General features: G+C 44.9%; 1 protein-coding gene across 8 annotated transcripts in view; it reads right to left on the bottom strand.

Moving 5' to 3' along the window:
• eml6 (EMAP like 6) overlaps nucleotides 1-27711 on the bottom strand; it is an 844856-nt gene that overhangs the window by 488689 nt on the left and 328456 nt on the right. For 7 of the 8 annotated variants that reach the window (XM_085981352.1, XM_085981353.1, XM_085981346.1 and 4 more), the window contains 2 exons: nucleotides 23578-23834; nucleotides 7571-7783 (listed from right to left, as the gene is read on the bottom strand). In XM_085981352.1, coding sequence (XP_085837478.1) covers nucleotides 7571-7783; nucleotides 23578-23834 — 470 coding nt within the window. The remainder of the gene's footprint in view (nucleotides 1-7570; nucleotides 7784-23577; nucleotides 23835-27711) is intronic. The other variant, XM_085981349.1, reaches the window with a different exon arrangement.

Here is a 27711-nt window from a genome sequence, read left to right as displayed (position 1 = left end):
AGAAGAATGAAATTTATAAAATTCTAACAGGACTAGCAGACTAGATGCAGGAAGGATGTTCCTGATGGCAGGGGAGTCCAGAACCAGGGGTCACAGTCTAAAGATAAGGGGTAAGCCATTTAGGACTGAGGTGAGGAGGAATTGCTTCACCCAGAGAGTGGTGAACCTGTGGAATTCTCTGCCACAAAAGACCGTTGAGGCCAATTCATTAATATATTCAAGAAGGAGTTAGATATATTTTTTAAGGCTAAAGGGATCAAGGGATATGGGGAGAAAGCAGGGACAGGGTACTGAATTTGGATGATCAGCCATGATCTCATTAAATGGCGGAGCAGGTTCTCGGGGCCGAATGGCCTACTCCTGCTCCTATCTTCTATGTTTCTATGTTTCTAGGTCTTTAAAATTATGAAGGGGTTCGAAAGGGTAGATGTGGAGAAACTGTTTCTACACGTCAGCGCAGGCACACTGCCTAAGAAGAAGAAGGATGGGCCGAATGGCCTCCTTCTGTGCAGAATGATTCTATGATTGTGGATGAGTCTAGACAAGGGGCATTAATATAAAATAGCCACTAACAGATGAAATAAAGAATTCAGAAGGAATTATTACACAGAGTGGTGAGAATGTGGAAGTCGCTTCCACGTGAAGTGGTTGAAGCAGATAGCATTGATGCATTTATAGAAAGCCCTTGATGCATACATGTGAGAGAAGAGAATAGAGGGATACAGGGGCAGAGTGGGAAGAGCCAATGGGAGGAGCCAATGATGCGCTGGAATTGCACTTTTATTTTCTAAGAGCTGCAAATTGGGGTGGAACCTATTTACAATATGTTTCCACTCCGTATTGGCTGTACTGCTGTTTGAGTGGATCTGGGGCTTCCCCATGATGCATGCGGTGAAGCAGCCTGGAGCTCATTATAATAAATGGTAATCAAGTAGACTGGCATTGGAGTGGCTAAAACCTGTGACTTGTGCCCCCAATAAACAAAAGTTAACTTAGAGCATAATAAAAGAGGTGTATGTGTTGACAGCATCAGCTGATACTGGCAATAGTGCATTCCTTTGGAGCCTGCAGCCTGGAGAAGCTTTGAACAGCAATGACTTGAGTTACAAGAGATATTTGGAGTAGTTTTTGTTGTATTGTACCCAAAGAGAGCTGACCTTGTGTCTGATAGCCTTAGAGTCTGAGACCGAACAAGATATTATCCCCACCAATTAATTTACAGGCCATAGAGATTTTATGAAGGTTTCAATGAAGAGTCTGCATGAGAAGAATGTGCTTCAACAAAGAGGCTGTAAGCGAGCTGTGTCAACTTCTGCATGAAGACTTGCAGCCAAGATCAATTTTTGGACAGCTATGCCTGTGGATGTCAAATTTCCAACTGCGCTTAATTTTTATGCCACTGGCTCATTTCAAGCATCTTAGGGTATCTGTATATTATCCAGGCTGCCGTCCAGCTGCACATTGGTTAGATAACTAATAAACCTTTTAGGAGAGCTGGGAAAATTCATCCAGTTTGGCATGACAGCAAGGCAGCAGCATGATAAGTATGTGCAGTTTTACCAAGTTGCTTGGTTCCTCAAAGTGTAGAGTGCAATAGATGGCATGCACATAGCATTGCGAGCTTCTACAGTTAACTCCTTCAACTTTCTTGAATGCCCAGATTGTGTGTGACCAGAGTCAAAGAATCCTTTATGTCAATGCCAGATTTAATGGAAGTTGCCATGATGCCTTTATCCTTAGGATTTCTGACCTCCGAGAACTTCAAGAAAGATAGTCAAGTGGCTTGTGCATGACGAAGTATACATCTTGCTACTGTGATTAATGGCCCACCTATGACTGGCAAAACAGCAGCTAAGGAGTGCTGCAATGAGGCACTTGCCTCCACAAGGGTTGTGATTGAGAGAACCATAGAGGCCTTAAAGGGGAGTTTATGCTGCCTTGATAAATCAGGAGGGGGCCTACAATATGTTCTTGAGCATGTAACCTGCGCATCTGCTGCTTGTTGTGCCCTGTTCAACTTTCTTTTCCAAAAAGGCCTGCACATGGAGATTCCTAAGGAGATGGCCCCAGCTGCTTTGAAGGCAGAAGAGCATAGAATGGATCGTCAGGAGGACCCTCACTGAGCAGGCTCCTCAGCAATGTGGATGGCCCTTGCAGCCAATCAACTTATCAATAGTGTTACATAGAAACATCGAAGATAGGAGCAGGAGTAGGCCATTCGGCCCCTCGAGCCTGCTCCGCCATTCAATGCGATCATGGCTGATCATCCAAATTCAGTACCCGGTCCCTGCTTTCTCCCCATACCCTTTAGCCTTACGAAATATATCCAACTCCTTCTTGAATATATTTAATGAATTGGCCTCTACTGCCTTCTGTGGTAGAGAATTCCACAGGTTCACCACTCTCTGGGTGAAGAAATTCCTCCTCATTTCTGTCCTAAATGGCTTACCCCTTATCCTTAGACTGTGACCCCTGGTTCTGGACTCCCCGACCATCGGGAACATCCTTCCTGCATCTAGTCTGTCCAGTCCTGTCAGAATTTTATAAGTTTCAATGAGATCCCCTCTCATTCTTCTAAACTCCAGCGAGTATAAGCCCAATCGACCCACTCTCTCCTCATACGTCATTCCTGCCATCCCAGGTATCAGCCTGGTGAATCTTCGCTGAACTCCTTCCATGGCAAGAACATCCTTCCTCAGATAAGGCGACCAAAACTGCACACAATACTCAAGATGTGGTCTCACCAAGGCCCTGTACAACTGCAGCAAGACATCCTTGTTCCTGTACTCAAACTCTCTCACTACGTAGGCCAACATACCATTTGCCTTCTTAACCGCCTGCTGCACCTGCATGCTTACCTTCAGCGACTGGTGCACGAGGACACCCAGGTCTCGTTGCACTTCCCCTTCTCCCAATCTATTACCATTCAGATAATAATCTGCCTTCCTGTTTTTGACACCAAAGTGGATAACCTCACATTTATCCACGTTATATTGCATCTGCCATGCTTCTGCCCAATCACCCAACCTGTCCAAATCATCCTGGAGTTTCTCGGCATCCTCCTCACAGCACACACGCCCACCCAGCTTTGTGTCGTCTGCAAATTTGGAGATATTACACCTCGTTCCCTTGTCTAGATCATTAATATATATTGTGAATAGCTGGGGTCCAAGGACCGATCCCTGCAGTACCCCACTATTCACTGCCTGGCACTCGGAAAAAGACCCGTTTATTCCAACTCTTTGCTTTCTGTCTGCCAACCAGTTCTCTATCCAAGTCAATACCTTGCCCCCAATCCCATGTGTCTTAACTTTACACGCTAATCTCTTATGCGGGACCTTATCGAAAGCCTTCTGAAAGTCCAAATACACCACATCCACTGGTTCTCCCTTATCTATTTTACCATCTGTTCTCATCTGATTTAATAGTCTTCTATTTGTTACAACTGTCATTCCTACATTTACCCTTGCCTTTAGAGAAATGACAATTCCTTCAATACAGATTACATCCTCGAACTTCACAGCATCTCAGATCTCTTTCCCTGCTAGTCTTTCTGACCTCCATGAATACATGAGCACATGATAAGTGCACTTCTCTTTTACTGCAACTAATTCTAGAGCAATCAACAGCCATCTTACTGCCTCTTCACTCTGTGCTTCCCCTGGATATCCAAACGTACCCTTCTCTCCTATTTTATTGCATTTTCTGGGTATAACCTGCGGGCCAGATATGAGAGATGGCTGGCTACTTTTGTGGTACAAAAGACTTGTGGGGCTGAGGTGGCCCTTCTCTCAGGGCAGCTTGGTCCGAGGAAGGACCCGTTGTGGGCTGCATCTTGAGTGCCTGCCTGGGCAGCCTGGTCTTGTCTCCTACATGCAATTCACATAGTGCTCTGAGGGGATCAGCTAATGCCGAACATCTGTTGCTGTACTGAGAAATGGCAGCCGTCTCAATGCAATCCAAATGTAGGCCATCACAAGCCGTCACCATTGTACTGGGCCCTGGATCTATTTATCCACTGATCAGTGAAATGGCCGCTATCAGATCCCAAGGGTCCTGTGAGACAGTGGACTGCATTCCAGACCCAAGTGCCTGAAATCTGGTATGCAGGGTTCTGTTTAATCTGTCCTTTACTGTCACCCGGGCAGCAGTCTCTGCGCAGTGGAAGAGGAGGTACCCACTAGTCCTGGGCCACTTCTGAAGTGGGGAACTGCCACATACTCCAATGAAGCTGTCACATGATCCATCAAGAAAAAAACCATCACATTCCTACAAATGGTGGAGCACATTCATCTGTCAGACCTGTCAGTTGCCACACGTCTTGGAGACTGATCTCAGAGCTTCTTTGTAGGTGTGATGTCCCTCAAACATCCTTCATTTCAGGCAGGTACCCAAGAGAACTGGGCCCATGACTCCAAAGCCACAGGCTACTTTATCACCTGCTTACTTACTCTTCCAGCTCCCTCATGCTTGTGAGTAATTCAGTGCCATATTCTCACTTACACTGTCGACTCCCCCCAGGTGAAATTATCTCAGCTGCTGCATGACTGAGAAAGCAAGTGTCGCAGGGGGTGAGATCAAGGGGCTTAACGCAGAGAAACATGTGGCCATCACCTGCTACAGGGACACTTTGTGTTGCTCGGTCCTCATGATTCTTCTCCTCATCATCATCAGTCCACCAGAAAGAATTTTCTCCCTTCCTGCTCCTCCCCTTAATCACCTTCCTTCCCTTTATTATCATCTGCTGCTCAATACTGTGATGGAAAGGAGGGCATAAGCGAAGAATGGGTGAACATAGCCCCTTGAGCTGAAGGAGACAGTGAAGAGTAAGGAAGCTTCTGGCTGTCCACTGTGTCACAGGAAAGCCATGGCAACTGTCTAGGTATGCACCCACTAGCCAACTGCACTGTACCAATTTCACCATCTCATGGCTAGAGCAGAAAGTCTTCCCAGCAGCTCCATGATCTGCTCCTCATAGGGAATTGACTCAGGAACAGGAGTAAGCCATTTAACCCCTCCAGCCTGTTCCGCCATTCAATGAGATCATGGCTAATGTGTGACCTAACTCCATATACCCGCCTTTGCCCCATATCCCTTAATACCTTTGGTTAACAAAAATCTATCAATCTCAGATTTAAAATTAACAATTGACCTAGCATCAACTGCCATTTGCGGAAGAGAGTTCCAAACTTCTACCACCCTTTTGTGTAGAAGTGTTTCCTAATTTCACTCCTGAAAGACCTGGCTCTAATTTTTAGGCTATGACCCCGAGTCCTAGACTCCCCAGCCAACAGAAATAGTTTCTCTCTATCTACCCTATCAGTTTCCGTTAATATCTTGAAAACTTCAATCAAATCACCCCTTAACCTTCTAAATTCCAGGGAATAAAACCCTAGTTTGTGTAATCTCTCTTTGTAATTTAATCCTTGGAGTCCAGGTATCATTCTGGTAAATCTACGCTGCACTCCCTCCCAGGCCAATATATCCTTACTAAGGTATGGTGCCCAGAACTGAACACAGTACTCCAAGTGTGGTCTAACCAGGGCTTTGTATCGCTGTAGTATAATGTCTATCCCCTTCTATTCTAGTCTTCTAGATATAAAAGCCAGCATTCTATTAGCCTTTTTGATTATTTTTTATACCTGTCCATGACATTTTAATGATCTCTGTACATGGACTCCTAAATCTCTTTGGACCTTCACTGTTTCTAGCTTTTCACCAGGTGCCCTCCTCTTCCTTCTTCTGTGAGCTGCTCCTGCTCTCTATTGTCTTCTTTGCCACTCCTCCTCCTCCTCCAGCCCCAAAGGTAGCCCTACCCACACCACCCATGACTGCAGGACAACTGTTTAAAAGGCAGCCAAAAACAGTGCAGCACCAGCAAAATCACTCCCCCCCACTACCTCTCGCTCAAGCCAAAAGGTGTAGGCCCCATCCCAAATTGCTGCGATAGGGTCACTTGCATGGCTGTGCCAGGCTGCTGACACATGTATAAGCATTTCAGCAGCACTCACCGCAATCTCACCTTGTAAGGCAGAGTGGCCCACGACTGCCCCACCTGGGGAGATCCAAGGCCCTACCAGACTGAAGAAAAAGAAACGAGCAAGTCTTCAATTTCAAAATTAACCATTCTGCCTCCAGCTAGAAGGTACTCAATCCTATCCAGGATCGATTACTTAATCTGAGTAAGGTCTGAGACCTTTCAAAAGACCTCAATGAGACTCATTCCAGCTCACAGTTGGTGAGAGTTCCATTGAGGCCTTATAAAGACGTACAGGTTGGAATTTCCAGGTAGCTCGGAAACTCTCCCAGACATGCCCCCTTGACGTAGGTGGGTTATCAGAAAAATTAGGCAGAACCGACTACATTTTACGCCCAGTATGTCTAGGAAAAAGTATCTCTCACTCTTTCTCCTCCTCTTTCACTTTTGTGTGTCTCTTTTCTGCTCCACTTCTGTTTGTCTCTCCTTCACTTCTGTCTCTCCTCTATTCAGAGGCAGTGCTGTCCATGCCCTGATATGAGGCTCAAGTTGTGACTGCAGCAGATGACAAAGCTCGGTGACAGCCTTCTTTGCAAAGCGGAGGCACCCGAGACATTCCTCCTCCAAGAAGTTAATGTAGGAGAAGTGCTCCCTAAAGATCTGCTGTTGCTATGACCTCCTGTGCAGTGCCCTCCTCTTCCTTCTTCTCTGAGCTGCTCCTGCTCTCTCTCGTCTTCCTTCCCACTCCCCCTCCTCCTCCAGCCCCAAAGGTAGCCCTACCAGACCACTCATGACTGCAGTACAACTGTTTAAAATGTAGCCAAAAATAGTGCAGGACCAGCAAAATCATCTCCTCAGCGGTCAGAATTATGTTTCGACAGTCAGCAAAAAAAATAATTTGAATATTTTATTCATCATGTTTAATAGTTCTGGCGTGTGCCATGGACAGGTATGGAACCCGACCCAATAGGACGAGCGGCGCACTTCTCGCTTGCAATGAGCGTCGCGCCATGCCCATCATATTGGATGCTTAGGCGTCCATTTTGCGCCTTAAAAATGGGCACGGGGCCATTGAATTTCTAGGCCCAGGGCTCCAGAAATTCGCAAAGGGAAACATCTCTAACTAAGCGCCAAGATGCACCGAGCAGAAACCCTGAAAGCAGAAAGATAGGTATACTTGGTCTTACCAGGCATACCTCCACTAACCATAGGACGCAAGAACTCCCAACAAAGGGACACCTCATATGCAAGAAGACATGTTTAGGGTGAGTGGAGGCTCTGCCGTAACAGGTCATCCAGGAAAGTTCAGCAACAGGCGGGGATCAAGCCACATCCTAACCTAGTTCCTGCCTCTTCCGGCAGAAGTACACTGCAGCAGATTTTCAGCACCTGGGTAAAGTGCTGCTGGTTATTATGAGGAAATAAAATGTGGATTATAAAGAACTTAAGAAACAGACAAAAAAATACCATAAGGAGACAAAAAAGTAAAGGTTAAAGAATATGGTTAAAGATAACTAATGTATTTAGAACAATATTCATCATCTATATACAGTATAATCACTAGCTGTGACAGTCAAGAAACAAGTTCCTTACCTTTATTCAAACAAGGAAACCTAAAGAGTTTGACCAATCCAAAGTCATCTCCAGACACGAGGGTAGCACTGCCAAAGTTCGCATCCACAAAATTGATGTCCATGGTGTCTGTATACTTAGGCCAAATTCCATTTGCTTCAGGTCCAATTACGCAAGTCCAGGTGGCCCAATGAATCCCTTTAATTTCATCTTTACTTGTTAAATGCTTTCCAGCTTAAAAATACATTTGGCATATTAATACAGAAAAATATAATTTCATGTTTAATTTACATTTTAAAATCATAGGGCCTTATTTTATATGGATGAACAGTACTGGCATGATTTGATAGTCACTCAGTTTGTGTGCAAATTTATAATTTTAAGGGAAACATGGTCATGTAACTTTATTTAATAAATATTAAAATACATGCATAATTTGACTTACAGTGCACCACAAAGCCAAAACTTCGAGGGGTAGAAAATCATTATCGCCCCGTTTGGGGGCGGTAACTTTTGAAAGCTGGGAAACTTAACACCAGGTGCTAATGAATCCCAGCTTTCATGAAATTGGGTTTAACGCTCCAGGAAGGAAGTGGAGCGCTAAGTCAAGGGCCCCACTTCCTTTCTGGGGCGCTAAAGGATGCAGGCAGGGCAGTAGTTGTACAGCGCTGCACAATGGGCCGTACAGCGCTGCCGCGTTCCAAGGCTCATTCCCTCATTTAATGGGAAAAGCCATTGCTGCAGGCTCTGCATTGGGACAAGTTAGCTGGTCCCCGACGGCAGCCACGATCCGGCTTCATCAGCCCCATACACTCCAGCAGAGTGCCGGGCTGATCGGTCGCGACCCAGGAAAAGTAAAAAAAATTGAGCAAAATCATTTCAGAAATTTATGTACTTCACCCCCAACAGCCCCTCCCCTCCCCATGGTACCTTCCCGTGCAAGCACAGGAGATGCAACACCTGCCTTTTACCTTCTCCCTCCCTACTGTCCAGGGACCCAAACACTTCTTCCAGGTGAAACAGCGATTTACTTGTACTTCTTGCAATTTAGTATACTGTATTCACTGCTCACGATGAGGTCTCCTCTACACTGGGGAGACCAAACGCAGATTGGGTGACCACATTGTGGAACACCTCCGTTCAGTCTGTAAGGGTGACCCCGAGCTTCATGTCGCTTGTCACTTTAATTCACCGCTCCGCTCCACTCCCACTCTGACCTCGGCCTCTTATACTGTTCCAATGAAGCTCAATGTAACCTCGAGGAACAGCACCTCATCCTTCTATTAGGCACTTTACAGCCTTCTGGACTCAATATTGAGTTCAACAATTGCAGACCATAACCTCTGCCCTTATTTTTTCAGGCGGTAGCTGTTGATGATTCCCCATTTGCAACATTTAACCACAGACCTTCCCTTACGTTCTTTCCTCCTCTCCCCCGCCCTTTCCCTGCCTCTGCACCTGCTTAAAATCTGTTACATCTCTAACGTTTTCCAGTTTTGACGAAGGGTAACACACCTGAAACGTTAACTCTGTTTCTCTCTCTGCGGATGCTGCCTGACCTGCTGAGTGTTTCCAGCATTTTCTGTTGTTATTTACCACTGAACAATGACTGAATATAACCTCAAAATGAGCTTCTTGTGAAGGAAAATAATTTTTTTTTAAATCTAGTCATCATGACAAACCTACCTGTTTTCCACAGCTGCTGAGCACTCCCTCGGCTTAGGTGGTGGGCTCAACTCCAAGTATTGGCCTTGAACCTATGAACTGCTGACTCAGAGCTGACAATGTTACCAACTAAGCTAACCTGACGTATAAACTGGTACCAAAAGTGATGTATCTCGATTGAACCTCAAACCCACCCTTGACTCTTCTGTCCTTGGAAACTACCGACCATCTCTAATCTCCCTTTCCTCGGCAAAGTCCTTCAACGTGTTGTTGCCTCCCAAGTCCGTGCCCATCTTTCCCACACTCCATGTTTGAACCTCTCCAATCAGCTTTCCGCCCCGCCACAACACTGAAATCAAAGTCACAAATGACATCTTCTGTGACCATCACCGTGGTGCACTATCCCTCCTCACCCTTCTCGACCTGTCTGCAGCCTTTGACGCAATTGACCATACCGTCCTCCTGCAATGCCTCTACTCCGTTGTCCAGCTGAGTGGGACTGCCGTTGCCTGGTTTCACTCTTACCTATACAATCAATAGCCAGAGAATCGCCTGTAATGGCTTTTCTCATCACCCCTGCACCGTTGGCTCTGGAGTCCCGCAAGGATAGATCCTTCACCCCCTCCTTTTTATCATCTACATGCTGCCCCTTGGCAACATAGAATCATAGAAATTTACAGCACGGAAGGAGGCCATTCGGCCTATCTTCTCCGTGCCGGCCGACAAAGAGCTATCCACCCTAATCCCACTTTCCAGCACTTGGTCCTTAGCCTTGTAGGTTATGGCACTTCAAGTGCATATCCAAGTACTTTTTAAATGCGATGAGGATCTCTGCCTCTACCTTTCAGGCAGTGAGTTCCAGTCCCCCACCACCCTCTGGGTGTACAAATTTCTCCTCAAATTCCCTCTAAGCCTCTGACCAATTACTTTAAATCTATGCCTCTGGTTATTGACCCTTCTGCTAAGGGAAATAGGTCCTTCCTAGCCACTCTATCTAGGCCCCTCATAACTTTATACACCTCAATTAGGTCCCCCCTCAGCCTCCTCTGTTCCAAAGAAAACAACCCCATCCTATCCAATCTTTCCTCATAGCTAAAATTCCCCAGCCCAGGCAACATCCTCGTAAATCTCCTCTACACCCCCTCGAGTACAATCACATCCTTCCTGTAATGTGGTGACCAGAACTGCAAGCAGTATTCTAGCTGCGGCCTAACTAGTATTTTATACAGTTCAAGCATAACCTCCCTGCTCTTATAATTCTATGCCTTGGCTAATAAAGGCAAGTATCCCGTATGCCTTCTTAACCACCTTATCTACCTGTCCTGCTACCTTCAGGGATCTATGGGCATGCACTCCAAGGTCTCTCTGATCTTCTGCACTTCTCAGTGTCCTACCATTTACAGTGTATTCCCTTGCCTTGTTAGCCCTCCCTAAATGCATTACCTCACACTTCTCCAGATTGAATTCCATTTGCCACTGTTATGCCCACTTGATCAGTCCATTGCTATCATCCTGTAGTCTGCAGCTTTCTTCTTCATTATCAACCACACGGCCAATTTTTGTATCATCTGCAAACTTCTTAATCATTCTTTCTACATTCAAGTCCAAATCATTGATATATACCGCAAAAAGCAAAGGACCCAGTACTGAGCCCTGCAGAACCCCACTGGAAACAGTCTTCCAGTCACAAAAACACCCTTCAACCATTACCCTTTGTTTCCTGCCTCTGAACCAATTTTGGATCCAACTTGCCACTTTGCCTTTGATCCCATGGGTTTTTACTTTCATGACCAGTCTGCTAAAATCCATATAGACTACATCAAACGCACTACCCTCATTGACCCTCGTTACCTCCTCAAAAAATTCAATCAAGTTAGCCAGACACGACCTTCCCTTAACAAATCCATGCTGACTGCCCCTGATTAATCTGTGTCTTTCTAAATGAAGATTTATCCTGTCCCTCAGAATATTTTCCAATAATTTTCCCACCACCGAGGTTAGGCTGACTGGCCTGTAATTACTCTATCTATCCCTTTCTCCCTTTTTAAACAAAGGTATCACATTAGCAGTCCTCCAGTCCTCTGGCACCACACCTGTAGCCAGAGAGGATTGGAAAATGATGGTCAGAGCCTCTGCTATTTGCTCTCTTACTTCTCTTAACAGTCTGGGATATATTTCATCCGGGCCTGGGGATATATCCACTTTTAAAGATGCTAAACCCCTTAATACTTCCTCTTTCACTACGTTTATTTCATCTAATATTTCACACTCCTCCTCCCTGATTGCAATGTCTGCATTGTTCCTCTCTTTTGTGAAAACAGATGCAAAGTATTCATTAAGAACCATACCCATGTCTTCCGCTTCCACACACACGTTATCTTTATAGTCTCTAATAGGCCCTACTCTAACTTTAGTTATCCTCTTGCTCTTAATGTAATTTGTAAAACATCTTTGGGTTTTTCTTGAATTTACTTGCCAATATTTTTTCATGCCCTCTCTTTGCTTTCCTAATTTTCTTTTTAGTTTCAACCCTGCACTTTCTATACTCCTCTAGGCTTTCTACAGTATTGAGTCTTCGGTATCTGTCATAAGGTTCCCTTTTTTTCTTTATCCTACCATGTATGCCCCTTGATATCCAGGGAGCTCTAGATTTGTTATTCCCACCCTTTTTCTTTAAGGGAACATACTTGCTCTGAACCCTCACTATCTCCTCCTTGAAGCCTCCCACTGCTCTGACACTGATTTACCTTCAAGTTTCTGTCTCCAGTCCACTTTGGCTAAATCACCTCTCGGCTTAGTAAAATGAGCTTTTCCCCAATTGAGAACTTTTATTCCTGGTCTGTCCTTGTCCTTTTCCATAACTACCCTAAATCTAACTGAATTATGATCACTACCACCAATATGCTCTCCCACTGATACCCTTTCCACCTGCCCAGCTTCATTCCCTAAAACTAGGTCCAGAACCGCCAGCAGAGCAGCGAGACGATGATGCACATCACCTGAAGACACAACGTCAAGTTCCACATGTATGCTGATGACACCCAGCTCTACTTCACCACCAGCTCTCTCAACCCTCCATTGCCTCTGTGGTGTTAGACTGGATGAGCCGAAATTTCCTCCAAATATATATTGGGAAGACCAAAGCCATAAGGGGCTAAATTGGGCCATGTAGTGCCCATCTTTTAGTCGCTACGCAGCCACATAAGGATCGAAAAATAGGGTTCGAGATGCACGCGCACACTTCTGACGGGAAGTGCACAGGATGCCATCTTGGTCAAGAGGTTTGCGTGGACGCACCTAATGATCACCAATAACATGCAGAGCAGTGAGATGATGACTCAAATCAGTGTACGACTCTGATTTGACGCCAGCATTGCTATTTTTGAACTCAGCCAATCCCCTGTCTTAACTTCACACAGCTGAACATGATGTTAAACGGAATGAAGGACCGCCCCCCCCCCCCCCACCAGCGCTATTTAAAGGGATCATGAACTACTTATAGATTAGTTGCTGAATTATTTCTTCTGGCTGCTGGTGTACTTGTACATGTTTCTGGTGTTTTCCTATACTTGACTAAAGTTTGACTACTCTCCAGGGAGTGGTCTAGCTGGTCTTGAAGTAGTTTTTTGATCATTTATAATCTTGTGCTGAAACAAGTTGCTTCCAGACATGGGTGAGTGGTAGGGCTTCCTCTGGGAATTGAACATGACTGGGAAAATAAGGAGAGGCCACGCAAAGCAAGACAAGCTGCTTGAAGGAGTAGGGGAAGGGGGAGAGGGGCACTCAGCAGGAGGCCATATCCACAAGAGTCTTCAGGGAGCATTTCTCTTACCTCAGCTTCAGCGCGAACCAATGCATGAGACATCGTCACTTCACAAAAGAGGTCGTGATTGAAATTTGCCAACTGCTGCAGCCACAACTGCAATCTCAAAGCAAGGCAAGGACAGCATTGCTCGCGGCTGTCAAGGTTGAATAGCTGCCATTGTGTGCGAGCTGTGAGTTGTGAGTGCAAGGCTAACAACAGTGCAAAGTATGTGAAGGTGAGGTAAAGCATATGAATTGAAGGATTGAGTACTGATCGATAGAGATTGTTGGTAGGTGGGTGATGGGGGTGTTGTGAATTGAGCAGTGGATGAGGCTAGCGGTGCAGTTGGTAGGATATGCCATTTGAAGATTGAACTCGCTCGCCTTGACTACTCGTCTCAGATTGTTAAACTTCTTCCTGCACTCCATCCATGATCTTGGAACTACACCCCTGGCATTGATCTTCACCGCTACATCTTCCCATTGCCTCCTTAGCATATGTCTGGAGGATCACCCTACGAATACAGAATGTCTCTCCTTCTCTCCATGTCTTGCACCAAGACCTCCAGTGCATTGTCAGGAAACCTTGTTGCACGCTCTCTCACATGTTCAGCCATTCCTCAAATTTTCACAGCATGGGTTCACTTTTCAAAGGACTCCCACCACTTCTTGCAGCCACAATGCACCTCCCCTTTAGGAGGTGCAGGCTGCCTGTAAGAAGTGCTAGCTATTCATAATATCGGGCCCTCTGCTGATGCATGCAGCAATTATTTGAAACAACAGGCAGTGCAAATCTAACACGCAGCCTGTATCACAATGAATGGGCACGGGTTAATTGGATACCGCAATCCCCGCGCCCATTTTGGGGGGTTATCCAATTTAATCCCCAGTCTTCGAAACCCGCCACAAACTTGGTGGTTCCCTAGCCACTGACTCTATCCCCTCCCTGGCCACTGTCTCAGGCTCAATCGCAAACTGTTTGCAAACTCAGCGTCCATTTCAATCCTGAGCTGAGCTTCTGACCCCATATCCTCTCCATCACAAAGACTACCTACTTCAACCTCCATAATATCGCCTATCTCTGCCCCTGCCGCAGCCCATCTGCTGCTGAAACCCTCAACCGTGCTTCTGTTACCTTCAGACTCGATTCCAATGCTCTCTTCGCTGGCCTCCCATCTTCCACCCTCCATAAACTTGAGCTCATCCAAAATTCTCCTGCCTGTATCCTAAATGGCATCAAGTCCTGTTCACCCATCACCCCCTGTGCTCGCTGACTTACATTGGCTCCCAGTCCACTAATGTCTGTATTTGAAAATTCTCATCCCAGTGTTCAAATCCCTCAATGGCCTTGTTTCCTCCATATCTCTGTACCCTCCTCCAGCCCTACAACCCTCCGAGAACTCTGCATTCCTAGAACGCTAGCCTCTTGTACATCCCCACTTCCTTCACTCCACCATTGGCGGTTGTGCCTTCAGCCATCTAGGCCCTAAGCTCTGCAATCCCTCCCTAAACCTCTCCTCCTCTTTCTCTTCCTTTAAGACATAAGAAATAAGAGCAGGAGTAGGCCATCTGGCCCTTCAAGCCTGCTCCGCCATTCAATAAGATCATGGCTGATCTTCTACTTCATCTCCACTTTCCTGAACTATCCCCATATCCCTTGATTCCTTTAATATTCAAAAATCTATCGATCTCTGTCTTGAATATACTCAACGAATGAGCCTCCACAGCCCTCTGGGATAGAGAATTCCAAAGATTCACCACCCTCTGAGTGAAGAAATTTCTTCTCATCTCAGTCCTAAATGGCCGTCCCCTTATTCTGAGACTGTGACCCCCTGGTTCTAGACTCCCAAGCCAGGGGAAACATCCTGCCTGCATCTACCCTGTCAAGCCTTGTAAGAATTTTGTATGTTTCAATGAGATCACCTCTCATTCTTCTAAACTCTAGAGAATATAGGCCTAGTCTACTCAATCTCTCCTCACAGAACAATCCCCCCATCCTAGGAACCAGTCTGGTGAACCTTCGTGGCAAGTATATCCTTCCTTAGGTAAGGAGACCAAAACTGTACACAATACTCCAGGTGTGGTCTCACCAGGGCTTTATATAATTGCAGTAAGACGTCTTTACTCTTATACTCAAATCCTCTTGTAATAAAGGCCAACATACCATTTGCTTTCCTAATTGCTTGCTGTACCTGCATGTTAACTTTCAGTGATTCGTGTACAAGGACACCCAGGTCCCTCTGAACACCAACATTTCCCAATCTCTCACCATTTAAAAAATACTCTGCTTTTCTATTTTTGCTACCAAAGTGGAATACTTCACATTTCTCCACATTATATTCCATTTGCCATGTTCTTGCCCATTCACTTAGCCTGTCTATATCACTATGAAGCCTCCTTGCATCCTCCTCACAACTTATATTCCCACCCAGCTGTGTATCATCAGCAAACTTGGATTTATTACATTTGGTCCCCTCATCCAAATCATTGATGTAGATTGTGAATAGCTGAGGCCCAAGCACTGATCCTTGCGGTACCCCACTCGTTACAGCCTGCCAACCCGAAAATGACCTGTTTATTCCTACTCTCTGTTTTCTGTCCTTTAATCAATCCTCAATCCATGCGAGTATATTACCCCAATCCCATGAGCCCTAATTTTGTTTAATAACCTCTTGTGTGGCACCTTATCGAATGCCTTCTGAAAATCCAAATACACCACGTCCACTGGTTCCGTCTTATCTATTCTGCTAGTTACAGCCTCAAAAAACTCCAACAGATTTGTCAAACATGATTTCCCTTCCATAAATCCATGTTGACTCTGCCCAATCCTATTATAATTTTCTAAGTGCCCTGTTACCACGTCCTTAATAATATATTCTAGCATTTTCCCTACTACTGATATCAGGCTAACTGGTCTGTAGTTTCCCATTTTCTCTTTCCCTCCTTTCTTAAATAGTGGGGTTACATTTGCTACCTTCCAATCCGTGGGAACCGTTCTAGAATCTATGGAATTTTGGAAAATGACAACCAATGCATCCACTTTCTCTATAGCCAACTCTTTCAAAACCCTAGGATGTAGGCCATCAGGTCCAGGGGATTTATCGGCTTTCAATCCCATTAATTTCTCCAGCACTACTTTTTTATTAATACTAATGGGCCGTATTTTCCGGTCGGAGGCCTCCAGGGTGGAAAAATCTACGAACTTACCTGAGGGCTCCCGGGGCGCCTACACATCCAATCCTGAGCCTCTCCAAACTCAAGTGTGCAGGGCCTACGTATCCCAGATGCACATGCGGTTCGCAAGCGTCCCTGGGATCACGTGGGCCAGGCCAGCCAATAGAAGAAGGGAATCTCCCTTCATACACTTGACAGATAGACCTGTCAAATATATGAATGGAGATCAATGAAAAACATAGCAAAATTTGAAATAAATTTTTTAAAAATCATCTTTTTAAAATTAGTTGAAATTACAATAAATTAAATATTTTAAACAAAAATTTAATTTTTTGAAAAAAAATTAAAGTTTTTTACGGAGCTAAAAAATGTGCCTTTTTAAAAAGTATTTTTAAATGATAAATGAGCGAAAACATTTTTAAAAACTTTTTTCAACTCTTATCCTGGCAAAGGCAAGCCTTACATCTGCTTTTGCCAGACGTAAAAACTCTAAGGGTTTTCTGCAGGCGGAGGGTCTCCAGAAAGTGAAACTATCCACCCACAGAGGCCCTTCTCCAGGGCAGCCATCCAATCTGTCAAGAGCATTCCTCACAAATTGGAAATGCCGGTTTTCAGCACATGTGCTGTGCATGCCTGAAACCGGCATTTCCGATGTCCCTACGGATGGGTACACATCACGTACCCACCCGTAGGGATCGGAATATCCGGGCCAATATCTTTCAGTTCCTCATTCTCGCTAGACTCTTGGTTCTCCACTATTTACAGGAAGATTTTTGTGTCTTCAGCCGTGAAGACGGTCACAAAATATTTGTTTAATTTCTCTGCCATTTCCTTATTCCCTATTATAAGCTCAGGAGACCGGTGTCGGGAGCAGCAGGAGAGCGGCAGCACAGTGAGTATTTAAACTCACTTTCGCAGGCATTTTTCCTCAGAGACTTACCAATCTTGCAGACCGGCGGTGGCGTTCCAGAGGCAGGCCACGATTCAAAAAGTGACGTGGGCAAAAGGCAGCTGATTAGTAGAGTACTTATACTACTCTATAGTTTGACAGTTAAGGTTAGTAGTTTATAAATTTTAGAAGGTCTTAATTTTTGTGGTTTATAGTTTCTAAGGTCTCTGTTGTGTAGCAGGGAGTGCTAGTAAACAAGGGCCCCTAAGTATATCATTTAATTGTAGTGTAATTAGTGGTATTGATTTGATTTGATTTAACTTAAGTTAATTAAAGGGTAAATCATGGCAGCACAGCTCGGCCCCGTGGCATGCTCCTCCTGCGCTATCTGGGAAATCAGGGACACTTCCTGTGTCCCTGAGGACCATGTGTGTGGGAAGTGTATCCAGCTGCAGCTACTTGCAGACCGCATTGCGGCACTGGAGCTGCGAATGGATACATACTGGAGCATTCGCAATGCTGAGGACTTCATGGATAGCATGCTTAGTGAGTTGGTCACACTGCAGGTAAAGGCTGCACAGGCAGGAAGGGAATAGGTGACCGCCAGGCAGAGTAGTAGGCACAGGCAGGTAGTGCAGGGGTCCCCTGTGGCCATCCCCCTCTCAAACAGATATACCGCTTTGGATATTGTTGGGGCAGATGGCTTATCAGGGGAAGGCAGCAGCAGCCAACTTCCTGGCACCATGGGTGGTTCTGCTGCACAGGACGGGAGGAAAAAGAGTGGGAGAGCTATAGTGATAGGGGAGTCTATTGTAAAGGGAATAGATAGGCGTTTCTGCAGCCGCAAAGGAGACTCCAGGATGGTATGTTGCCTCCCTGGTGCAAGGGTCAAGGATGTCTCGGAGCAGCTGCAGGGCATTGTGTAGGGGGACGGTGAACAGCCAGTTGTCGTGGTGCATATAGGTACCAACGATATAGGTAAAAAAACGGGATGAGGTCCTAAAAGCTGAATATAGGGAGTTAGGAGGTAAATTAAAAAATAGGACCTCAAAGATAGTAATCTCAGGATTGCTACCAGTGCCACATGCTAGTCAGAGTAGAAATAGAAGGATGTTTCAGCTGAATACGTGGCTAGAGGAATGGTGCAAGGGGGAGAGATTCAAATTCCTGGGGCATTGGAACCAGTTCTGGTGGAGGTGGGACCAGTACAAACTGGACGGTTTATACCTGGGCAGGACCGGGACCGATGTCCTAGGGGGAGTGTTTGCTAGTGCTGTTGGGGAGGGTTTAAACTAAAATGGCAGGGGGTTGGGAACCTGTGCACGGAGACAGAGGAAAGGGAAGCAATGATAGAAGCAAAAGACAGGAAGGAGAAAAGCAAAAGTAGAAGGCAGAGAAATCAAGGGTGTAAATCAAACAGGGCCACAGTAAATAATAATTCTAAAAGGACTAAGAGTGTTAAAAAAATAAGCTTGAAGGCTTTGTGTCTTAATGCGAGGAGCATTCGTAATAAGGTGGATGAATTAGCTGCGCAAATAGATGTAAACGGATATGATATAATTGGGATTACGGAGACATGGCTCCAGGGTGACCAAGACTGGGAATTCAACATCCAGGGGTATTCAATATTCAGGAAGGACAGGCAAAAAGGAAAAGGAGGTGGGGTAGCATTGCTGGTTAAAGAGGAGATTAACACACTAGTAAGGAAGGATATTAGCTCTGAGGATGTGGAATCTGTATGGGTAGAGCTCAGAAATACCAAGGGGCAGAAAACGTTAGTGGAAGTTGTATACAGACCCCCAAACAGTAATGCTGAGGTTGGGGATGGCATGGGAAATTAGAGACACGTGCAGTAAGGGCACAGCAGTTATCATGGGTGACTTTAATCTACATATAGATTGGGCTAACCAAATTAGTAACAATACTGTGGAGGAGGAATTCCTAGAGTGTATACAAGATGGTTTCCTGGACCAATATATTGAGGAACCAATTAGAGGTCAGGCCTTAAAAAAATAAGCTTGAAGGCTTTGTGTCTTAATGCGAGGAGCATTCGTAATAAGGTGGATGAATTAGCTGCGCAAATAGATGTAAACGGATATGATATAATTGGGATTACGGAGACATGGCTCCAGGGTGACCAAGACTGGGAATTCAACATCCAGGGGTATTCAATATTCAGGAAGGACAGGCAAAAAGGAAAAGGAGGTGGGGTAGCATTGCTGGTTAAAGAGGAGAGTGAAGTAGTTGACTCAGAGACTAGGGTCCTGAATTTAAATAAAGGAAACTACGATGGTATGAGGCACGAGTTGGCTAGGATGGATTAGGGAACGTTACTTAAAGGGTTGACGGTGGAGAGGCAATGGCAAACAGTTAAAGATCGCATGGGTGAACTACAGAATTTGTTCATCCCTGTGTGGCATAAAAATAAAACAAAAAAGGTGGCTCAATCTTGGCTAACAAGGGAAATTAGGGATAGCATAAGACCCAAGGAGAGGACATATAAATTGGCCAGAAAAAGCAGCAAACCTGAGGATTGGGAGCAGTTTAGGATTCAGCAAAGGAAGACAAATGGATTAATTAAGAGGGGGGAAAGAGAGTATGAGAGTAAACTTTCAGGGAATATAAAAACTGACTGTAAAAGCTTCTATAGATATGTGAAGAGAAAAAGATTGGTGAAGTCAAGCGTAGGTCCCTTGCAGTCAGAATCAGGGGAATTTATAATGGGGAACAAAGAAAAGGCAGACCAATTAAATACATACTTTGGTTCTGTCTTCACAAAGGAGGACACAAAAAACCTCCCAGAGATGTCGGGGAACATAGGGTCTAATGAGAGGGAGGAACTGAATGAAATCAGTATTTGTAGGGAAATGGTGTTAGGGAAATAGATGGGTTTGGAGGCCGATAAATCCCCAGGGCCTGATAATTTACATCCTAGGGTACTTAAGGAAGTGGCCCTAGAAATAGTAGATGCATTGCTGGTCATCTTCCAAAATTCTATACATTCTGGAACAGTTCCCATGGATTGGAGGGTAGCTAATGTAACCCCGCTATTTAAAAAAGGTGGTAGAGAGAAAACGGGGAATTATAGACCGGTAAGCCTGACATCGGTAGCGGGGAAAAAGCTAGAGTCCATTATAAAAGATGTAATAGCAGAGCACTTGGAAAATAGTGACAGGATCGGACAAAGTCAACATGGATTTACGAAAGGTAAATCATGCTTGACTAATCTACTGGAATTTTTTGAGGATGTAACTGGTAGAATAGATAAGGGGGAAGCAGTGGATGTGGCGTATTTGGACATTCAGAAGGCTTTCGATAAGGTCCCGCATAAGATATTAGCGTGCAAAGTTAAAGCACATGGGATTGGGGGTAAGGTACTGACTTGGATAGAGAACTGGTTGGCAGACAGGAAGCAAAGAGTTGGAATAAACGGGTCTTTTTCCGAGTGGCAGGCAGTGACTAGTGGGGTACCGCAGGGATCGGTGCTAGGGCCCCAGTTATTCACAATATATATTAATGATCTAGACGAGGGAACTAGATGTAATATCTCCAAGTTTGCAGACGACACAAAGCTGGGTGGGCGTGTGTGCTGTGAGGAGGATGCAGAGAAACTCCAGTATGAGTTGGACAGGTTGAGTGATTGGGCAGATGCATGGCAGATGCAGTATAATGTGGATAAATGCGAGGTTATCCACTTTGGTGGCAAAAACAGGAAGGCAGATTATTATCTGAACGGCAATAGATTGGGAAAAGGGGAAGTGCAAAGAGACCTGGGTATCCTTTTGCACCAGTCGCTGAAGGTAAGCATGCAGGTGCAGCAGGCGGTTAAGAAGGCAAATGTTGGATTTGAAAACAGGAGCAAGGATGTGTTGCTGCAGTTGTACAGGGCCTTGGTGAGACCACACCTTAAGTATTGTGTGCAGTTTTGGTCGCCTTATCTGAGGAAGGATGTTCTTGCCATGGAGGGAGTGCAGTGAAGATTTACCAGACTGATACCTGGGATGGCAGGAATGACGTATGAAGAAAGATTGGGTCGATTAGGCTTGTATTCACTAGAGTTTAGAAGAATGAGAGGGGATCTCATTGAAACTTATAAAATTCTAACAGGACTAGACAGACTAGATGCAGAAAGGATGTTCCCGATGGCGGTGGAGTCCAGAACCAGGGGTCACAGTCTAAGGATAAGGGGTAAGTCATTTAGGACTGAGATGAGGAGGAATTTCTTCACCCAAAGAGTGGTAAACCTGTTGAATTCTCTACCACAGAAGGCAGTTGAGGCCAATTCATTAAATATATTCAAGGAAGAGTTAGATATATTTCTTAAGGCGAAAGGGATCAAGGGATATGGGGAGAAAGCAGGGACAGGGTACTGAATTTGGATGATCAGCCATGATCTCATTAAATGGCGGAGCAGGCTCGAGGGACCGAATGGCCTACTCCTGCTCCTATCTTCTATGTTTCTCCTGTCTCAGCCTGTAAGGGACGCACATTTACTTTCACTAATCTTTTCCTTTTTACATACCTATAGAAGCTTTTAAAGTCTGTTTTTATGGTTCTCGCTAGTTTCCTCTCATATTCTATTTTCCCTTTCTTTATCAATTTCTTGGTCCTCCTTTGATGAATTCTAAAATCCTCCCAATCCTCAGGCTTACTACTCTTTTTGGCAGCATTATAAGCCTCTTCCTTTGATCTAATACTATCTTTAACTTCTCTTGTTAGCCATGGTTGGATCACTTTTCCCGTGGGGTTTTTGTGCCTTAAAGGAATGTATATATGTTGTAAATTATGTATTAATTTTTAAATGCTAGCCACTGCTCATCCACTGTCATACCTTTTAATGTCGTTTCCCAATCTACCTTAGCCAACTCACCCCTCATACCTACGTTGTTTGCTTTGTTTAGATTTAAGACCCTAGTTTCAGATTTAACTAAGACACTTTCAAACTCAATGTAAAATACTATCATATTATGGTCACTCTTCCCTAAAGGCCCCTTTACTACAAGGTTATTAATTAACCCTTTTAAGACGCTCCTTAAAACCTACCTCTTTGACCAAGCTTTTACTTACCTGTCCTAATATATCCTTCTTTGGCTCGGTGTCATTATTTGTCTGATTACGCCCCTATGAAGCTCCTTTAAATGTTTTAAAGGTGCTATATAAATGCAAGTTGTTGGTGCTGTTGCTGTTGAACTTCCAGACCACCCTTATGAACCAATACACCAGAGGATGCTCCCCTAACAAACCTGAAGCAAGAGCATCATGAAAGGCAGAGATGACTGACATATGAACTTGGGAGGAACTTGGTTTCAGTCACAGATCAATAAGATGTTGCACATATTTGAGAATAAATGTTGCACCATAGGAAAGAGGACTAACAATCTTAGAGGAGCATGGCTCTACATATTTAAAGGAGAACCACACTACAAATTTCTTCCATTTTGGAAAGGTAATGGCCTAGATTTTGTGGTAGAAATAATGGTGAGGCTATCAGCGCTCACCGCTATTAAGGAGTAAATCAGACAACAACTTCTGGTGCCCGCACAGGCGCAGTTAAATGCAGAAATCAGAAAGTCGCTGTCCAAGTTGCCCTGCTCCACCAGAAGCTGCACTATACCGGTGTCTCGTGTAGAGACTCGGCATTGAAACACATGGAAGGGTGTGAAATTGCAGTACTCACCCACTAGATACCCACTAAACACAACAGAAATATTAGTGCTGGTCAGCTCAAGTATAAGTGAATTTTTAACAGTGCGATTAGTCTTAATCACTGCCAAATCTCTGGCACTGAAAATTAACTTTCACAAGTATGATGTCTCATTCCTTCAGATTTTAATTATTGTTGGAGATTTTTAAAAAAATTTAAACATTTTTACGTTTTCATTTTGTTTCTTTTATCTCTCTTTCTCAATCCCATCTTTCTTTCCCTCTCTTGATTTTGCTTTCTGTACATGAATTGACATTGAATTAAATAATCTAACAAACACTTCCTGGTTTAGGCATTGCGTGTCTCATTCTTCGATCTGATTGGTTAAGGAGATACACCATTGCTTGCCCTTTTCACACAGTCCCCAGATCCCCTGTAGAGGGCGTCACACTGTTTTGGCTCTCTAATAACTGCAGGTTCCAGTACAAAAGCCCACAGAAAGACTGTGGGCAAGTGTAAGTGTAATGAACAGCTAACGACATTCTTTTGCCGCTGACCGCAAAATCCGGGCCAATTTATATTCCCTACAAATGATGGTTCACCATGGTCTAACAACCATTCCCTTTTAAAAGTTGGGCCTTCAATCTGAAACATGCTGAATCATGGTGCAGAATCCAACCTTTCAGTTCAGAGAGATCTGTCCTTTGTGTTAATGACAATGGGCAGACATTGATTCAACTGATTTTTCCATGAAAAACCGTACTCTTTTAACATACTGAAATAAAAATAAAGTAACATGGCATCTATGATACTCTTAATTTCCAAATAAGGGAGAAAAAGATCAGTACTTACATGGCATTTTGTAAAATAGTCTTTCTCCAGCACCATCATTAACCTGTAGATGTTTACTATCGATGGACCAATCAATGTGTGTAATAAAACTGGATGACTTGCTGCATTCTCCAACTTTCTTGTATCGCTGCGAAACTGCGTAGATGTCAACTAGACCATCATTTGAACCTACAGCAAGGTAAGATCCATCTGGAGAATATTTCATTTCATGAATTACCTCCTTTCGGTCTTTAATGTGGACCACCTCTGTCATATCTCTGCAAACAATATGATAAAAGTAGCATAATATTTCCACTTGACAGCTGCAGTAGCATTTTTGCACCAAAATAAAATGTTAATTCAAATATTTTATCTCTACTGAGTTGGTAGATCTTACTTAGAATGACATTAGAAATTGTCTTAGATCTAAGAAAAAAATCAGTATGAGTTCTTGCTCCTGATTACTATAAAGGGAAAGTACTGCAGTTCCTCACATTTCTCGAATTGTTCTTTTAAGCGTGCAAAATGAAAAAAAAATTCTATTTAATCCAAATACATTTATTTATCTATAACAAAAATCTTACATCTGAGCATAATTCCTATGTCAACTTTTCATTATAAATTCCTTTAGTTCACATTTATAATGAAAAGTACCTGTGTAAACTTGTTACACTGTAATTACATCTTCCTGGCAAATGTAGTGCTGTAGCACTTTAGGTCCCCTGGACATTCTGCCCCATTCCATTCTTCATGCCATATACTGTCAGCCAACCTTGCACTATCCCTAGCTGCTTTAGGCCCCCTTTTGGGCTCTGCCCTATTCTCTTCCACTTCCTGCCCTGGGTTTGCACTGTCAACCAGCCCAGCCGCGCTCTTTCTTCCCCACTCCTTTCTTCTTGTTTAACCAGTTCCTTGACCCCACTGTCGCTCTGCCCAAGTGGCTTAACCCCACTTCTGCCCCATCTTTGAAAGACTATTAATTTTGCTGATTTTCTTTAAGCTCAAATTTCAAAATTTTATTATTTATTTTCCTGAGTGGAATAGTCAAATTGTGTCTTTGCGTATTATAGTACAGGTAGACTATCCTTTATCCGCACTTCCGAAAACCGAAAACCTCTAAAAACCGAAAGTTTTTTCGTGGAGCGTAAGTCGTGCGCACGACATGACCCAAGTGGCGCCAAACATGACAGGAGCGGTCTGGGAGCTCTGCCTTTCCCTGTGAGCAGGGTAGAGGGTCACAGAGTTCCCTCCTGGGTAGGAGATTGCAGGCCGAGCTGGGCAGTGTGAAGGAGGTACTGGGAGAGTGAACCCAACAATACAGCGGCCCGTCCGATAGCTGCAGCGGCCCGTCCGATCGTCTTTTCTTCCCCCCCCCGCCGACCTGATTTGCGGGCCAGCTTAGTGTAGGAGTCAGCCGATATCCGGCTTTCCCACAACTGGCGGCGGCAGTCGAGCCCCAGACCCCCGCTAAGTCAAGGAATTCAGATACGGAGCAGGGGGAGCCGGAAACCTCGATCTAACGGCAGAAATCAGCAGCCGTTTTGTTAGTTTTTTTTTCTTCCCCTAGCATTTTTTTTCTTCCCCTAGCATTTTTTTAAACAGTCAGGCTGTGGAAAGAGTCTCTGTAGCTTAGCAACAGCTTCAGAGACGCTTCCAAGGCAGGGCCCGAGTGTTTACAAGCTGTTGCTAAGCAACAGTGTTTGTTGTCAGATACGGAGATGAAAACCTTCTGAAATCCGAAAAATTCCGAAAACCGAAACACAGCTGGTCCCAAGGTTTTCCGATAAAGGATAGTCTACCTGTATTTCAGTTTGTCTGATTAAACTGGTTTGAATGCAAACCAGATGATATATTTGAGTAGGTTTTCAATTCAACTTTTAAATATGTTATTCACGTTTTAATTTAAGAAAGTATATCAAGCTAAGAGAAAGAAAAATAGACAGATAGGCGAAGTATATTTTTTCATTCTAATTTTGAGTTATTTTTGAAATAATAAAAACATTGAATTTTCAAAGCTTCTCAGGCAAACAATTAGTTCTGATTGCCAACACCACTGTTTTATTGATAGTTAGAAATGTAAACATTCTAATTTGTGACATATATGAGAGAGAGAGAGAGAGAGCAGGCACACTGGCTAGAATTTTCCTGTTGCTGAGCGTGCGGGTTTGGGGGTGGGCTAGCAGTAAAAATCACAGAAATTGCGAGCGCGTCAGGAACCCGCTGTCATCCCGCCGCCTCGCGCATTTAACTTGGGCGGCTTTGAAGGCACGACATGGACCCGATCGGCAGAAGCGAATGACTTCATTAACTGCTTGTTGAGAGACCCTTAAGAGGGTTGTTAACACCAGCTTTTGACTTTTACTGCAGGAGCACGAGATTCACACAGCTCGGGTACCTCGCCTGTGAAAGGGAGACGGAAGCTCAGTGGCCATTGGTGAGTCCATTCATTGAGAGCTGGGAAAAGCACATAAATACTGCAACATTACACCTCATTACTTGCCTCATGGAAAGGCTCTGGCTCACTCCATTTTGTCCACAGATTTAGGTGGCAGCAGTTTGCAGGTCATTCCTGAAACCTCAGATGCCACGCTCACCACATTGCTACTCAGTATCACAACATTGAGGGATTGTCCCTCTGATCTCCATTTGACCTGCCATCTAATACAGCAGCATGGGTGTCGCTTATACTGTCGTACCTTGGTCCTCAGAATCGGACCAAGATGAGCCCCACCACCACCAGCAGCAGCCACAACAGCAGCCTTCTCTTCAACGACCTGATGCTCCACAGGAGAGAGGGAGGCACCACAGGGCTGCAGCGCACTGGAGGTGATAACCCCAACACAGGGCGTACAGGCAGAGGATGAGCTTCCTCAACATGACTGGGCAGCAGTGCCAAAGGAGGCTCAGGCTATCGCGCCAGGTCGTGGCAGACATTTGTAGCTTCTTGGAACAAAACCTGCTGCCCAGAGGTCCTGGTGGACACTCCTGACCAGTGGCTGTCAAAGTCACCGTCGCCCTCAACTTCTTCGCCTCAGGTTCCTTCCAGGGATCTGCAGCAGATACTTGTGGGATCTCGCAGTCGGCCGCCCACAGTTGCATCACCCAGGTGGCCGATGCCATGTTTCACAAGTCAGCCAATTATATCAACTTTGCCACTGATGAGGCCAGTTTTACAGAGCGGGCACTCGGCTTTGCGGCTCTGGCTGACTTCCCACAGGTGCAGGACATCATCGACTGCACATGTGTAGCCACGAAGGCACCCTCTCATCATCCAGGAGTGTTTGTGAACTGCAAGAGCTTCCACGCCCTCAATGTGCAGCTCGTCTGCAACCATAAAAAGATGATCATGCACGAGTGCACCAGATACCCTGGCAGCTATTATGGCTCTTTCGTGCTGCGCCAGTCCACCCTCCCTCAGCTCTTCGCACCTCCAAACAGATTTACCAGCTGGCTGCTTGGAGACAAGGGCTATCCACTGAAGACGTGGCTCATGACACCCTTGAGGACGTCAAGTACTAAGGCCGAGGAGCGTTATAATGACAGCCACATGTCCACCAGATGTGTCATAGAGCAAGCAATAGGCATGCTGAAGATGCGCTTCAGATGCCTTGACAGATCTGGAGGAGCCCTTCAGTACACACCAGTCAGAATCTCCAGAATCATTAAGCCCCTGCTTAAAAATCTCTCTTCCCTAACCTTTTCCAGTTCTGACAAAGGGTTCGAACCGAAACGTTGACTGTTTCTCTCTCCTCGGTGCTGCCTGACCTGCTGAGTGTTTCCAACACTTTCTGTTGTTATTTCAGATTCCCAGCATCCATAGTATTTTGCTATTGTGTTCTCCAGAATCATCATTGTTTGCTGCGCGCTGCAGCAGCGAGGATTGGAGCTGCAGGAGGAGCAAGGCGCAGAGCGCACAGCCTCTTCAGAGGAGGAGGAGGAGGAGGAGCAAGTGGAAGGCAAGGAGGAGGAACCTGAGGTGGAGATGGCACCAGCAGCGGCGCATCTTGCTGCCCGGGATGGCCTCTTTATGGCCAGATTTACTTAACTTGCTCCAATGCAGCTACATGGCTGTCACATGCTGTACTAAGTTCCCCGCCACAACAACTCCATAAAGCATCCCTACAATGACCAAGCCATTCCTCTCACCTAAACCTC

Source organism: Somniosus microcephalus, chromosome 3 (assembly GCF_052327205.1).
Source record: "Somniosus microcephalus isolate GS21.2 chromosome 3, FLI_Smic_1.0, whole genome shotgun sequence".
Taxonomy (NCBI): Eukaryota; Metazoa; Chordata; class Chondrichthyes; order Squaliformes; family Somniosidae; genus Somniosus; species Somniosus microcephalus.
Note: the sequence above shows the minus strand (reverse complement) of the source record. Positions and strands in the feature narration are given on the sequence as shown.